The 14,347-nt window shown below is 48.0% G+C and overlaps 1 protein-coding gene across 3 annotated transcripts in view; it reads left to right on the plus strand.

Moving 5' to 3' along the window:
* Positions 1 to 14,347, plus strand: part of LOC308477111 (protein mono-ADP-ribosyltransferase PARP14-like) — a 32,881-nt gene that overhangs the window by 1,688 nt on the left and 16,846 nt on the right. Inside the window, exons 1-7 of one of the 3 annotated variants that reach the window (XM_081005349.1) lie at positions 6,017 to 6,136; positions 6,604 to 6,694; positions 8,533 to 8,666; positions 9,666 to 9,699; positions 9,908 to 10,105; positions 11,501 to 11,770; positions 13,253 to 13,489. In XM_081005349.1, the coding sequence (XP_080861475.1) occupies positions 8,553 to 8,666; positions 9,666 to 9,699; positions 9,908 to 10,105; positions 11,501 to 11,770; positions 13,253 to 13,489 (853 nt within the window). In that variant the 5' untranslated portion in view covers positions 6,017 to 6,136; positions 6,604 to 6,694; positions 8,533 to 8,552. Of the gene's footprint in view, positions 1 to 6,016; positions 6,137 to 6,310; positions 6,695 to 8,532; positions 8,667 to 9,665; positions 9,700 to 9,907; positions 10,106 to 11,500; positions 11,771 to 13,252; positions 13,490 to 14,347 lie in introns of those variants that run through there. The other 2 variants (XM_081005348.1, XM_081005347.1) reach the window with 2 other exon arrangements.

Here is a 14,347-nt window from a genome sequence, read left to right on the forward strand (position 1 = left end):
ATGTGGCAAGGCGGTACTCCCAGTCCCCTTGCGTCATGCGGCGAAGGGTGTCCTTGGTGGTCCGCACCATGCGTTCTGCTTGGCCATTGGTGGCAGGGTGGAACGGCGCCGAACGGATGTGGCGGATGGCGTTCTGCGCTGTGAAGGTTTGGAATTCTCCTGACGTAAATGCAGTCCCGTTGTCTGAGACGAGAGTGTCAGGGAGCCCGTGGGTTGCAAACAGCCTGCGTAGTACCCGGATGGCTGCGGACGTGGAAGTGGACGGTACCAGTGCGACTTCCAGCCATTTGGTGTAGGAGTCCACCACTATGAAGAATGTTTTCCCCTGAAAGGGGCCAGCGAAATCCACATGCAGGCGTGACCATGGTGCTCGGGCGGACTCCCAGGACTGGACTGGGGCCCTTGGGGGATCTGGGCGGGATTCTTGGCAGGCCTGGCAGTGTTTGACCCAGGCCTCTATCTCTCCATCGATCCCCGGCCACCACACATAACTCCTGGCAAGGGCCTTCATTCTTACTACCCCTGGATGTGTCTCGTGTAGGGCTGTGAGGACCCTTTTGCGGAGGGGCTGGGGAACAACGACTCTGCTTCCCCATAACAGGCACCCCTTGTGGGCCGACAGTTCATGTTTGCGGGTTGTGTAGCCGGCGAATTCTGGCCCGGGGCTGCTGCTGGGCCATCCCCTCCACACCCAGTCCAGGACCCGGGAGATGACCCTATCTTTCTTGGAATGGTGTGCAACTTCTTGTGCCTGAATGGGGCGGTCGGGAAGCAGCTCCAGGCTCATAACCTCTTGTGCAGGTGCTGGGTCAGGGCCTGTTTCCGGTAGTGGTAGCCTGCTGAGGGCGTCCGCATGGCCCATCGCCTTCCCAGGTCGGTGAATCAGTGCATACTGGTAGCTGGCAAGGAAAATTGACCACCTGAGGACGCGAGGAGACAGCACTTGGGGGGTCTGCTTTTCGGGGGCAAACAAGCCAAGCAACGGCTTGTGGTCAGTCACCACGGTGAAGGGCCGCCCGTACAAGAAATCATGGAATTTTTTTACTCCCTTTACGATTGCCAGACCCTCCTTGTCGATTTGCGAGTAGTTCCGCTCGGTTGTGTTGAGTGTCTGGGAAAAGTACGCCACCGGTACCTCTCTTCCATCCGGGAGTTGGTGCCCCAGGACAGCTCCAATGCCATAGGGTGAGGCGTCGCATGCTAGCACCACCGGCAGCCTCTCGTCGAAGTGTGCCAAGACCGAGTTTGAGACAAGCAAGTCCTTGACTGCCTGGAATGCGGCCTCCTGGCGCTGGCCCCACACCCAAGGGGCCCGCTTGTCCAGGAGTCTGTGTAGGGGCTCCGCTACCGCCGCCTTGTGGGGAAGGAAGGAATGGTAAAAGTTCAATAGTCCCAAGAAGGCCTGAAGTTCAGTCTTGCTCTTGGGCGCTGGGGCATCACAAATGGCCCGTACCTTGTCCCCAGTCGGGTGGACCCCTTCTGCGTCCACCATAAATCCCAGAAAGTCCACCTGAGGCACTCCTAGTAGACATTTTTCCCGCTTCACCTTGAGACCCGCCGTCTGGAAACGGTGCAGAACGGTGCGGAGGCGGTCCTCAAACTCCTCTGGTGTGGGGCCGGCAATCAACACATCATCGAAGAAGGGGGTGACGCCAGGAATCCCTTTAAGGAGAGAGTCCATTATATTCTGGAATATGCCTGGTGCCACGCTGACACCGAATTGCAGCCGCTTTACCCTGAACGCTCCTCTGTGCGTCACAATCGTCTGTGCCTCTGCTGTGGCCTCATCTACTGGCAGCTGTTGATATGCTTGGGCCAAGTCCAGCTTGCCAAAAATTTTCGACCCAGCCAGGGTGGCAAGGACATGGCTGACCACTGGCACTGGGTATGCGTGGGCCGTGAGGGCCTTGTTTATGGTACATTTGTAGTCTGCGCAGATGCGGACCGAACCATTAGGCTTGACGGGTGTGACGATTGGGGTTTCCCAGGGAGCATTAGGCACCGGCTCCAGCACTCCTTGCTCTACGAGTCGGTCCAATTCCTCGTCTATACGGGGTTTCAAGGCGAACGGGACCCGGCGGGCCTTGAGCCTGACCGGTCGTACTGCGGGGTCAAGCTGTAGCGCAATGGGGGGGCCCGTATACTGTCCCAATTTCCCATCGAAAACCCCTGGAAATTCCTTGCATATGGCGTCCACGTCCACTTGTAAGCTAGTGTGGTTCACCCCGGTGACAGCTAGCCCCAGTGGTCCAAACCATGCCAATCCCAGTAAGCTAATGTAGGGGCCCTTGACCACAAGCAAGTCCAGTTGCCGCGTCCGCCCTCGGTATTGCACCCTGAAGGTCCCCACCCCCATTGTGGGGACCTTACGTTTCTGGAAGTCCCGGAGGGTGAATGGGGCCGGCCTGAGTTTGGGACCCCCAGTGGGACACAGTTTCCTTAAGGTCCTTGCCGAGATTATGGATAGAGTTGAACCCGTGTCAAGCTCCATGCGGCATGGGGCCCCCTCTATCTGTACCTCTACATGAATTTTCTCTACGTTGGGGTGGGGCAACTGGTATACCTGGAAGTCCGTGAGCTCCGTCGAGTTGCCTTGGTGCGTTGGGCCCCGGGACCTGGGGCTCTTGGATTGGTCATCTGATGCCTGGTGTCGGGTGGGCCGAGCCCGACACACCCGGGCGATGTGTCCCGATTTTCTGCACTGCCTGCACTCTGCGTTGCGGAAACGGCAGGTCCTCCTCTCGTGACTCTCCCCGCAGCTTGCGCAGTTCCCTCCTTCTCGTCGAGGCAGCTGTGGTCTGTGCGCTGCTTGAGTGCGCTGCTGTACTCGGTGCACCTCCTCCCTGTCGGATCCTGAGTCGTCGGTGAGGTCTTCATGGTGGACCCTCGGTTGGGATGGCAGGCTCGGCCGTGCCTCTTGGGTCGACCTCTCGGCAGCTTCTGTTGCCAGGGCCTCCTCCAGAGCGACCTGGAACGTTAGGTCCTTCTTAGCGTAGAGGCGCCGTTGCAGCTTCTCATCCTTCAGGCCACCGACGAGGCGGTCACGAAGCATGTTCTCCAGCTCTGAGAAGTTGCAGAACCGGGCGGCTTGGCGGAGAGAGGTCACAAACCCAGTTATGGTTTCCCCAGGGGCTTGCCGCTTTGCGTAGAAGGCATTTCGACGAGCCACCACTGAGGGCTGCGGCGAAAAGTGCCCCTTCAGCTGTTCCATTATTGTTTTGTATGGAACAGTAGCGACGTCTTCAGGCGCAAGGAGAGCCCGGGCGATTTCAAACGTCTCCTCTCCGCAGACGCTGAAGAATATCGCCCTCTTCTTGGCGTCTTCTTCGTCGGTGACCCCTTTGGCTTCTAGGAGGAAGGTGAAACGGGAGGCGTACGCTTCCCAGTCTCCAGATGCTGGGTTGAATGGCGAGAAGCTGCTGTTGGCTGCCATTCTGAGTTCCTTGTGCCCCGGAGCTGAAGCCTGGATACACGGTGCGAGGCAGCGGTGCGGCAGTTGGCGGTGCTGCGGTGCTGTGTGTGGCAGTCAGCTCAGCGGGATCCCACCTTCGTCGCCAGTGAAATATACTCAGAGTCGCAAAGTGATTTCATGCTCTTTATTCAGCTCATAGTGGTGAGGAGGAATGAATAAATGTCCCCTCACAGTATCTGCTTTATATACATTATTTACACAATGGGCTGCACATGATTGGCTAATTCTGGAATTCTACTGTAAGCCAATCAGGTTGTGGATTCACTTCTATCTGGAGCAGGATTGGGTGGTTCCTGCCAACCAATCATACTGCTGCATTGTTCTAGGACCAATCAGACTGCTGCATTCTGAATCCTATTGTTCTAGGACCAATCAGACTGCTGCCTTTTGGATCCTATTGTTCTAGGACCAATCAGACTGCTACAGTTTGGATCCTATTCAACTCAGTACATAACAGGGACCCAGAGGTTTTCAACCTTTTTGAGTCCATGGCTCCCTTGACCAACAACATTCTTTCTGCGGCACCCCTGTGGGGCTCAGGAGCCCAGTTATGTCACCCCTTGCCTGCAGAGCTGGCAGCCTCTCACTCTTTTTCAAACACCCTTCCTTGTGCAGTTTCCCTCAGCGTCATCTCTTCTCCTTGTGACTCTTCTGGGCAGCTGCTGCTGCCGCCCCTGCTCTCTGAGTTTCCTCCCCTTGCCCCAAAGAGAGGTGCCTCTTCACACTGTCTCACAGAGGCCTGGGAAGAAGATGCCCTCAGTCTTTGTAGTCCAACAGAGACAGGCCAAAGGTGAATGTGAGGCCAGCACCTTACCTTGAGAGGCAGCAGTGGCTGCTACTGGGCTGGTATGGCAAAAAGGCTCTCCTTCAGCACCGGGCACTCAGCTCCCAGGCTAGGCATTGCACACAGCAAGCACAAAAAAGACCAATGCAGCACCTGCCTGCCTGGCCTCCCACTTGGCTGTCCATTCCCAATAGCAAGGGCCGGCAGACTAGCTGGCTGGGCTTACTCGCCCTCTTGCTTGCTTATTCCAAGGCCGCCTCAGCTCCTAACAACCAGCACCCCCTGGCCTAGCCCCAGAGCGCCTGCGGAGCTTGTAGCCATGACTGCTGCAACAAACAGCTGTGCACACCTTTGGGAGGCAGAGACGCAAGAGGGCATCAGAACAGGGAGGGAAGGAAAGAGGGACAGAGGCCAGTATTGCCCCCAGCATCCCTGACCATCATTCAAGGTACCCCAGGGTGCCACGGCACACTGGTTGAAAACCACTGTCTTAAGCTGTTGAACCTCAGTAAACTGATTAACTTTGCTGCCTGTGCGTGTGTAATGTTGGACACAGCACTGGATTTTCTTTGTCTGCACATGCTACCAGCATGAGTTTGACCAAACTGCAGGAGGCAGTGGAAGACAGGAGTGCCTGGCATGCTCTGGTCCATGGGGTCACGAAGAGTCGGACACGACTAAACGACTAAACAACAACAAACAACAACAACTGCACATGTCCAGGTACTCTGCTGCTTGGTTTTCCGTGCCCATGCGCTAGAGGTGATTGGATTTTGCACCAGCCCTGACCCAAGGCACCTTTAAACCATGCTGGCCTAGATGGAGAGGATGAACAAATGGACTCCAGCCAAGAAGGATGAAGATATCCCCTGAAGGCAGCTTATCTAAGATCCTCCCAGGACTTTCCTGTCAGTTTGTCTAAACTGGAATATTGTTTGCTTCTTGAATGCCTGAAATATTTTTGCAACACACCCACACCCCTGTCATTTATGTTGGAGTTGTGAAGGATGATGACTGGGAACCCTACTGCCATCACTATGCTTGGTGCCAGTTGTCATTGCTGGTTGGGGTTGATGGGAGCTGGCTCCCAAAAGGACATGGAGGGGCACATATTCCTCATCCCTGGGGGGCGGGGGGGAGGAACATCCTCATTTCTGCCTCCCACCTCCCGATTCTGAGGTCCAATGACAATTTTGATGCTTTGGGTTCAAAATTGAAAGTTTGGCAAGATTATTGCACTCATGCATTGAACAACTAGAACAGATTATTTCACCTGACCTTTCAGGCTGGAATCCTATATCTCCTTGACCCATTAATGACACAGCACAATATTTAGTAAAAAAATAAATAAATCGCTCTTAATAAATGCTTTTCTTTAAAAAAAAAGGCACGACCACATGATAAATAAAAGCTCCATCAGATTAGCCAAGGAATAGCCTTGGATCTGCTTCTAATTTTCCTCTTCTTCAGAAGGGCTCACAACAAACAGTACTCTGAAATCTCTGACGCCATCTGGGGCTTTCCAAACTGAATTATTTTCATTTCCTCATTCGGCTTTCCAGCGAGCTAACGCTTCGCGGAAATAAAACAGCGGATGACCATCCACTGAACAGTTAGTTCAAGGGTGTCGATGAAGTTTGAATTGTCCCCGTATCTTTTCCCAGAGGAAAATCTGATCCTAGAGATACACTTACACGGGAGCAAGTCCCATTGCATTCCGTGGGACTTACTTCTAAGTAGACATGATTCGCAAATATCACTGAGTGCTTTTTAGAAATGGATGATTCTCAGTTTCGCTCCGCCCCGTTGTAGTCCCCCCCCCCGGTTATTCTGTTAATAAGGACTAGTCAGATAAAAAGACAGGATGTTCGAACGTTTAGGTAAGGAAGATAAGACGGTAAGGTAGATTAATCTCCAAAATAAAAGGTGCCGAAGCTGCTCAAGACTACTAGAAAAAGGAGCGTCCCCCTTGTACACCCTTTACGACGTTATTTAGTATGTGCGCTCTGCACACGTTCAGATGCCCCCCTCCCTTAAGATAACGCGAAACTTTTCAGAAGTCAGCCGGGACGCGAGAAACAACTTCTAAGGCTGAGCTGTCTGTGCTCAGAGCAAAATGGGAAGGCTTGAAACGGAAAGGAGGGGTTATAGTGGGAACGAAAATCGAAAGTAAAACGAGTCTGCTGCTCTCTCTCTTTGCATTTGAGCGAGAAACTACTTCCAAGCTCAGCCATTTCCCAAGATGGCTGAGAGGGAGGAGGTCTACATTTTCCCAGTCTTGGTGGAAGCGAATTGGGGCTGCAAGATTTCCAAAAGTCTGAAGAATAAGCTTTTGCTCTACTTCCAGAGTTCGAAGAGATCAGGAGGTGGAGAGTGCAAGATCCATGTGGAATCCGGCAAGGAGGAGCGGGTAGTGGTCTGTTTCGCAGAGGAAGAAGGTGGGTTGGGGGCAGCTTGTTTGGTTCCCGACTTGTTGACAATATATGGGAGGAACTCAATATATTTATTGGGGAAAGGAAATAAATCAATCCCCATGGTAGGACGGTGCTTTGTGGGTGTAGAAATCCGTCTGATAGGGCGCTGCGTAGTATGCGTCTACTCAGAAGTAAGCCTCAGTGAAAGTGTTTTCTGTAACAAATAAAATGCATGGCGTTCTTTTACTTTGACGTGTCCACTGCCTGCGCTCGCTGATTGGGGATGGTTCACCTTAAAAGGAGTTTTGATGACTCACTGCGAAAGATGAATATTCTTCGACTTTGTTTTAGTTAATACTGTATACAAGTCGCCAAGTTTTAGAAGGAGCCCTTCCAGTTGCAGAAATGGTGGCCTTGCAGCGGAAACGGAGAGAATAGCAGCAACCCCAGCACAGTTGTTTGTTTTTTTAAAGTATGAGAAAGAAAAACCAGGAGGCAAACAGATACCAGTACATGGTAGAGTAAGCTTATACATGCTTACGGGGGGAGTAATTTCCATGGTTCTTAATGGGGCTTCTGCATAGACATCTATAGGTTTGCCTCGAAAGAGAGGCTGAATTTTTTGTTTGCTTGAATAGTCTATTTGTGATTGCTTCTTAGCTTTCTTTTCCAGGAATCCATAAATGTTAAGTTTCACTTCTGGTTTCTAAACTCGGGACCCTCTTACATGCTAGTTCTTTCTTTGTTTGTGGCTAGCAGTGTTCACTTCTTAAACCTGAAGTAAATAAAAAAATGTAGTATTTCATAGTGAGGGGGTGCAGCCCCTTATTTTACTAACAATATAAGGCTGTTTACAGCCTCCCATTTAGTTTGCATCCTGAGATTTCTCCCCACTAGTTTGGGAAGAGGTGCAGTCACTGTCCTGTTATTTCTTACAAAATCCTACATTTTATATTTATTTATTTCACAACACGTACACTGCTTGATTGTAAAAAACACACACCTTCAAAGTGGTTTACAAAAGATAAAGCAGTAAAATCAAGAAAAAATTGCAACTCTACTACAAAAGTTAAAATACCACAATTCTAACTTTTATTGAGATTACAGTTACCTCAACTGTTGATTTACCTCAGCATCATTTGGATGCGTTTCTTCCCAAACCTGCTTCAATCTGAATTGAGAAAAAGAACGGCATAGCTGCAGCTGTGTCTACACAGTAGTGTAGACTTATTTATTTGAGTTGCGTGGAGTTCGTGGTTTTGGGTTAAGGCAAATAAATGCATCTAAACTTCCTTTCCTTTTTTAAAATACTTAGATTTCTAAGATGTGCCATTGAACAACATGTGTCAGGATTATGTACCTCCCCATTTATTTCCGCTAATATAGGTGGAGGGCTGGTAAAGATTCCCATCAGAACGCCTCTACCAGTCAGAGGCCTGGTTCTCACACAAGCTAAATCATGGTTAAGTGTGAACAAGTAAGTGTGTGGGTATTTTTGGCTTAGCATTGTGTCTGAACCCAGACTCGTGTGTTGCCTCGCTCCAGGTAAATCATGAGCTGTAGTCAATGCTTGTTCTGTGGCTTATGACTCATGGTTTGTCTGAAGGAGACAACCCATGAGCCTGGGTTTGGATGTAATTCTAATGCAATCCGTGGTTTGCAGGATTGGGGAAGAAGCAAATCACTTGCCATTTCCCCTCTTTAATGCCCATGTAATTGCTTGCTCACAGTTTGACTTTTTTTAATGTATGGATTAGGTGGCCCATTGGTCTGACAGTATGAGGCAGGTTTGTGATGGTATCATAAGGCTACAAGCTAAGGTTATTTTGATACAATGATGGCTTTCCTGTTTTCCATTTTAGTGAGGCAGAGAGTCCTTAACATGAACAAGCATGAACTTGATGTGCCTGAAAAAAAGAAATTGAAGCTGGCCGTCTCTTTGCCTCCTGAGGCAGCAGCTGACGATGAGCCCCGGCAAGAACCAAATGCAAGTCCGGTAAATGTTACATGCAGTTCTACTCTGAAACTATTTGCATAGCCAAAAATCTTTTTTGCCTCTCTGCATTCTGATCACCCTAGGAGTGAATTTGCACTTGGGGAATACAGTGTATATTGCATCTTCCACGCAGAAGCAATTCCAGTAGCTACAGAGGCTGAAACGTGACACAGTGATGGAGACCATGACTAAGAAGGGATGTATTTGTTGAGGGTCCCCAAGTACAGTTACAGACGCTTCAGGTTACAGACTCCGCTAACCCAGAAATAGTACCTCAGGTTAAGAACTTGGCTTCAGGATGAGAACAGAAATCATGCAGCAGCGGCAGTGGGAGGCCCCATTAGCTAAAGTGTTATCTCAGGTTAAGAACAGTTTCAGGTTAAGACTGGAACTCCAGAACGAATCAAGTTCTTAACCTGAGGTACTACTGTAATGTGATGTTCAAACTCTGTCCCCGAGAACTCTAGGATTCCCTGGAACCTTATCAAGAGTTCCATGAATATCGGGAGTAGTAGAAAAGTTTCCTGAAAGGTAGCTTGTGTTCCCACTACTGTCCTCCTTCAGTTTTTAGGGATGCATTGGGTACATTATCAGTTGGTTGGGGTGATAGTGAGGCTCAGCAGGCCTTGCAAATGCCCTGTGTAAACTCAAGGCCCTAGCATATGTCCCGAAATCCTTTTGCAGCAGCATTCAGGGGTCTGTGGCAGGTAGTCTGGAATTTATCAACATCAGTCAGTATGGAAAGAGTTCCCTGAAGTCTTGGACATTAAAACAGCAGCTTTAAATCATATCCATACTTACTCAAAAGTAAATCCCATTATTCAATGAGACATACTCCCAGGCAGGTGTGCAGAACACATGACTAAGGCTGACATTCTGTGTTTTCAACTCACATGGGTTTCTTGGATTGGTAGGACAGACCGTATGGAGGAATATTTCATTATTTTACTCTGGGCAGAGGGTTTGCTTTCTGATGCCTTACTTTTGTCTTGCTTTCAGAAGCCTGTTACAGTTGAAGAACCCAAAGATCTGGGTAAGTTACTTTTAAAAATATCCTGGGAAGCAACAATGAGTTACTTTTTGTTTTTATACAAGCCTTGTAAGTATGCTTCTTTCTGGGAAAGAATATTCAAATTCTGCTATTTGGAGAACTTTTTCTTTTCTTTTTTTTAATTGGGATGGGTTTGGCTGGTTTGTAGTCAGTGTAGGAAACATTGTCTTTCTTTGCCTTTTGATTCTAGAACTTCCAAAAGATGTGCCAGAAAAGTTGGTGACCCAGGAAGAATTCAATGAAGTGGTAGTGACGCCTGTGGGGAACGAACTTGAGCTGGAGACTATAGAGATGTACTTCGAAAGTAAAAAGCACTCTGGCGGGGGCCCCATTAAGTCCTGCCTTAAAGATGGAGAACAATTCATCATCACCTTTGCAAACAAAGAAGGTATTTTTAGACAGGGCTTGTTACATATATTACAACGGGTGGGGAACCTCAGACCTATGAGCCAAACATGCCCCTCGGCCTTGGACTTTTCCCAGATCACTTCCTCTCCCCAAGCCATTTTTGGTTGGCTGGAATGTAGCCTAAGGAACAAAGGAATAAATTGCCTCTACTTCCCTGCTCACTTTTGCCTCTGGTCCTGCTCGCCCCTGCAGTGTGCTTTATGTGGGGCGGTCCTTGAAAACTTCAATTGGTCCTGCATTGCCGGGACTAGATGAGCCTCTGGATCCCTTCCAGCTCTACAATTCTGTGAAAACACAGCAGCCAGGTTACTGGCTGGAATTCCATTTAGATCTCATAACCCTTGTTTTAGAACAGCTACACTGGTTGCCAGTTCATTTCTGGGTTCAGTTCAAGGTGTTAGTGTTTAAAGCCCTAAAAGACTTGGTCCTCATATACCTGAAAGACTGCCTCCTTCCCTACAGACCCTATTGGGTGCTAAATTTGACAAAAAGAAACCTTCTGGTTGTTCTACCACCCTCAGAATTTCACGCCAGCAGTGGTGGCCTGGGAGAGGGCATTCTCAGTGGTGGCCCCTAAGTTGCTGAACTCCCCACATAGGTATATCTGGCAATACTATTCTGGCAAATGCTGAAGATTCACTTTTTTACCCCGGCCTTCGACACTTGAGATGTATATTTGTAGGACTCAGTTTATTTTCAGTTGTTTTTAATACAGTTGTACCTTGGAAGTCAAACAGAATCTGTTCCAGAAGTCCGTTCGACTTCCAAAACGTTCGGAAACCAAAGCGCGGCTTCTGATTGGCTGCAGGAATTGGAAGCCCCATCAGATGTTTGACTTCCAAAAGAACATTCGCAAACCAGAACAGTCACTTCCGGGTTTGTGGCGTTTGGGAGCTAAAATGTTCGAGAACTAAGCTGTTCGAAAACCAAGGTACAACTGTACTGTATTTCAGTTGTTGTGATATGCCTTGAGATTTTAGGTGGAAGGGCTGGTAATAAATTTTAATAGTAATAACAACACCACCACTGATATTTTATGTAACCTGCCCTGGGCTCAACCGGCTGCTAGTTAGAATAATGAATAAATTAAGCAAGTGTTTATTCTCCATTTTAAACCATCACCTACTGTGAGCCTTGGTGATGAGAGGGTGTGAGAATACAATAACCACCTTAAATATTTTCTCGACATGCTGGGCCAGAAGCTTGAAATGGGATCTTGAGCTGAAGGAGCATGGTGTGAGGAGGCAGGGAATGTGTACACATCAAGAATATGCCGACACTGTCCAGAATAATAAGGTTTTTCTAGTGGGTGATGTTTTGTTCAGGTATCTGGAACAGGAGGTTGTCATTATTCTTTGTGCTTCTTTCCAACTAGATGCTCAGGAAGTTTTGAAAAGAGAGAGTCATGTAGTAAATAAAACCGCACTTCAAGTCAGGCAGCCCCAGCAGGAGGCTGCCCAAGCTGCCCCACAAATGTCGGCTTCTCTCGCTGTTGTTCAGAACGATTTGCAAGAGCCCGTAGAAGAATGCATGCTAGTTCTGTTGGTGGAAAACACCAGTGGCTTATCAGAATCGGACAAGGATTTCACTGTGGAAATTTTGCCGGAGCTCAGTGCTGCTGTACTCAGTTTCATCAAGCCTATAGGTAAGAGAGAGAATGGGTAAAAGGTACTAAATAAGGTCTCCTACCTGCCCCCCTTTTAAAGGAGCCAGGCAATTGGAAAAGGAAAGGAAAACGGGTTTCTACTCAGCGTTGAACTTGTTGGAACTTGCCCCATAGTGTTTAACTTAGGAATAGGGCACAGGTGGACCTCTAGATGTAGCTGGTCTCAAGTCCCTTCAGCCCAGCCAGGGATGATGGGAGCTGCAGTCCAGTAATATCTGGAGGGCCACAGGTTCCCTCTCCCTAGCAGAAGTGATGGGGCTCTGGTAATGGCAAGCCCTTGAGAGTATCCCTTCTGAAACTCAGCAAGTGTCTAAAACCTTTGCTTTGTTCAAGTATGTGGGTTCCCTCCTGAGACAGTGCTTGCCACCTGCCATGTTTAGAAATGCTTGTGTTAAAAATAACATCCTAAAATTGATCTACCACCGCCTAATGCACCAGTGCACCTTTTTGTCTGTTCGAAAGCTTTAAAAAATTGTGTTTAGCCCAGGCCTGCCAAGCTTTTAGCCCCGCAGATGTTGCGGAACTACAGTTCCCATCATCCCTGGCTGTTGTACATGCTTGCTGGGGCTGAGCAACATCTGAAGGGCCAAATGTTCCCCACCCTTGAACTCACCGATGCATTGGTTGAACGTTGCAGCTCCTGATGTGATGCTTCTGAATGCATGTGTTTGCTTGGCAACTCTAGATTGTCCTGTCTGTATGACAAGAGTTGTGCCATACTGGGTATATCAAGAGGACACATGGTCTTTCTTTTGGATTGCATTAATTTTGCCATCACAAAGGCAGCAGAGGAGGGAAAGGTTCTGTCGCTACAGTCATCCTGGCCATATGAACAGAAGGGTAATTGAAGGAAGATACAGTGAGCTTAATCAGAATTGTTCCTTGGGGATGTGAATTTGGAACTGGAATGAGAGATACAAGAAGAGGAGATGGGGAAGACAAGGTGAAATCCTGTGCAGTGGAAAGAAAAAATGGGAATAGATTGAAGATGTGAGTGACTGCACCTTGGGGCAGCTTGGTGAATACTCAGTAAAGGTAAAGGGTAAAGGGACCCCTGACCATTAGGTCCAGTCGTGACCGACTCTGGGGTTGCATGCTCATCTCGCTCTGTAGGCCGAGGGAGCCGGCGTTTGTCCACAGACAGCTTCCAGGTCATGTGGCCAGCATGACTAAGCCGCTTCTGGCGAACCAGAGCAACGCACGGAAACACCGTTTACCTTCCTGCCAGAGCGGTACCTATTTATCTACTTGCACTCTGATGTGCTTTCGAACTGCTAGGTTGGCAGGAGCAGGGACCTAGCAATGGGAGCTCACCCCGTCATGGGGATTCGAACTGCCGACCTTCTGATCAGCAAGCCCTAAGCTCTGTGGTTTAATCCACAGCGCCACCCGCGTCCCAGAATACTCAGTACACATAGTTAATTGTGTTGCTTACTGCTATTTCTTTAAATTCTCTTTTAGAAATAGACCAATTTATCAAAGACTTCAATCAGTACCATAGGGCTAAACAATTACACATTTCTGCACATTCTCTGGAGGTGACGAAAAGCATTCTGGTAGAAGACATCCCGCCTCGCATCTCTCAGGACTTCATCAGTGTCTATTTTGAAAGCAAGAAGCATGGAGGTGGACCAGTGTCAGATGTCAACTACCTTCAGGAAGAGAATTCGGCTGTGGTTACTTTTCAGGATAGCAAAGGTAATTTGTACTACTTGATAAATTGGGCTCATAAACCTGAATTATTGCAAATAGCAGGGTAATAATCATTGTGATCAATGTATTTTGGTGGTAATCAGGTGGCTTGTAGGCAGAGAAGGTAGGAAGAACAAGAAAACATCAACTTGCCTAGCTTTCTGACTTTTGGGAAGAGAATGAAGTACAATATGCAGCAAGAGTCCCTAAGTACCAAAATACAAACATCAGAAAAAACCAAAAAATATGAAAATATACTTGTAATGTATTCAATAAGCTTATGAAAACGTAAATAAACATTAATGCAAATGGGACAATTAACAACACACCATGGAACAACTGGTTACGGATCTGTTTTTATGAATAAGTCATTTTCACATATGACCCAATAATCTTAAAATTTTGGGAAGAGTATGTTCAACAAATTGCTCATGTGCATCAACGGCAGACTAAGTCTCTTAACTGAGCAGCTTTCTTATATATATATAACAGCTTATTAACAATGTCATGGTATGAACAAATAAAATAAATACTTGAGCACATTGAAGGTACAGTATATTTTCATATTTGTGGGTCTTTCTGTTGTTTTTGTAATTCTTAGAAGAGAAAAGTTTGCCAAGCTGACATTGGCTGTGGTTATGCATCTCACGAAGCCATGGTTTGTTTCATGAATTTTCTCTCATGAGCAAACAAGCCACAGTTGTTTCTCCAACCTCTTTTGCAATGAAGTTTGAGAGGCTCTTCTAGGTCTCTGCTGAATATAATATAGGAAAACAGCCAGAGTTGCCAAGATGGCCTGTCCATGCAAAAGCCACTAAGCCCTATTGAACGCTTCTAAGTAAACATACCTAGGATTGCATTGTA

The sequence above is a fragment of the Podarcis pityusensis genome (genome assembly GCF_964106645.2).
Source record: "Podarcis pityusensis genome assembly, chromosome: 1".
NCBI classification, from domain to species: domain Eukaryota; kingdom Metazoa; phylum Chordata; class Lepidosauria; order Squamata; family Lacertidae; genus Podarcis; species Podarcis pityusensis.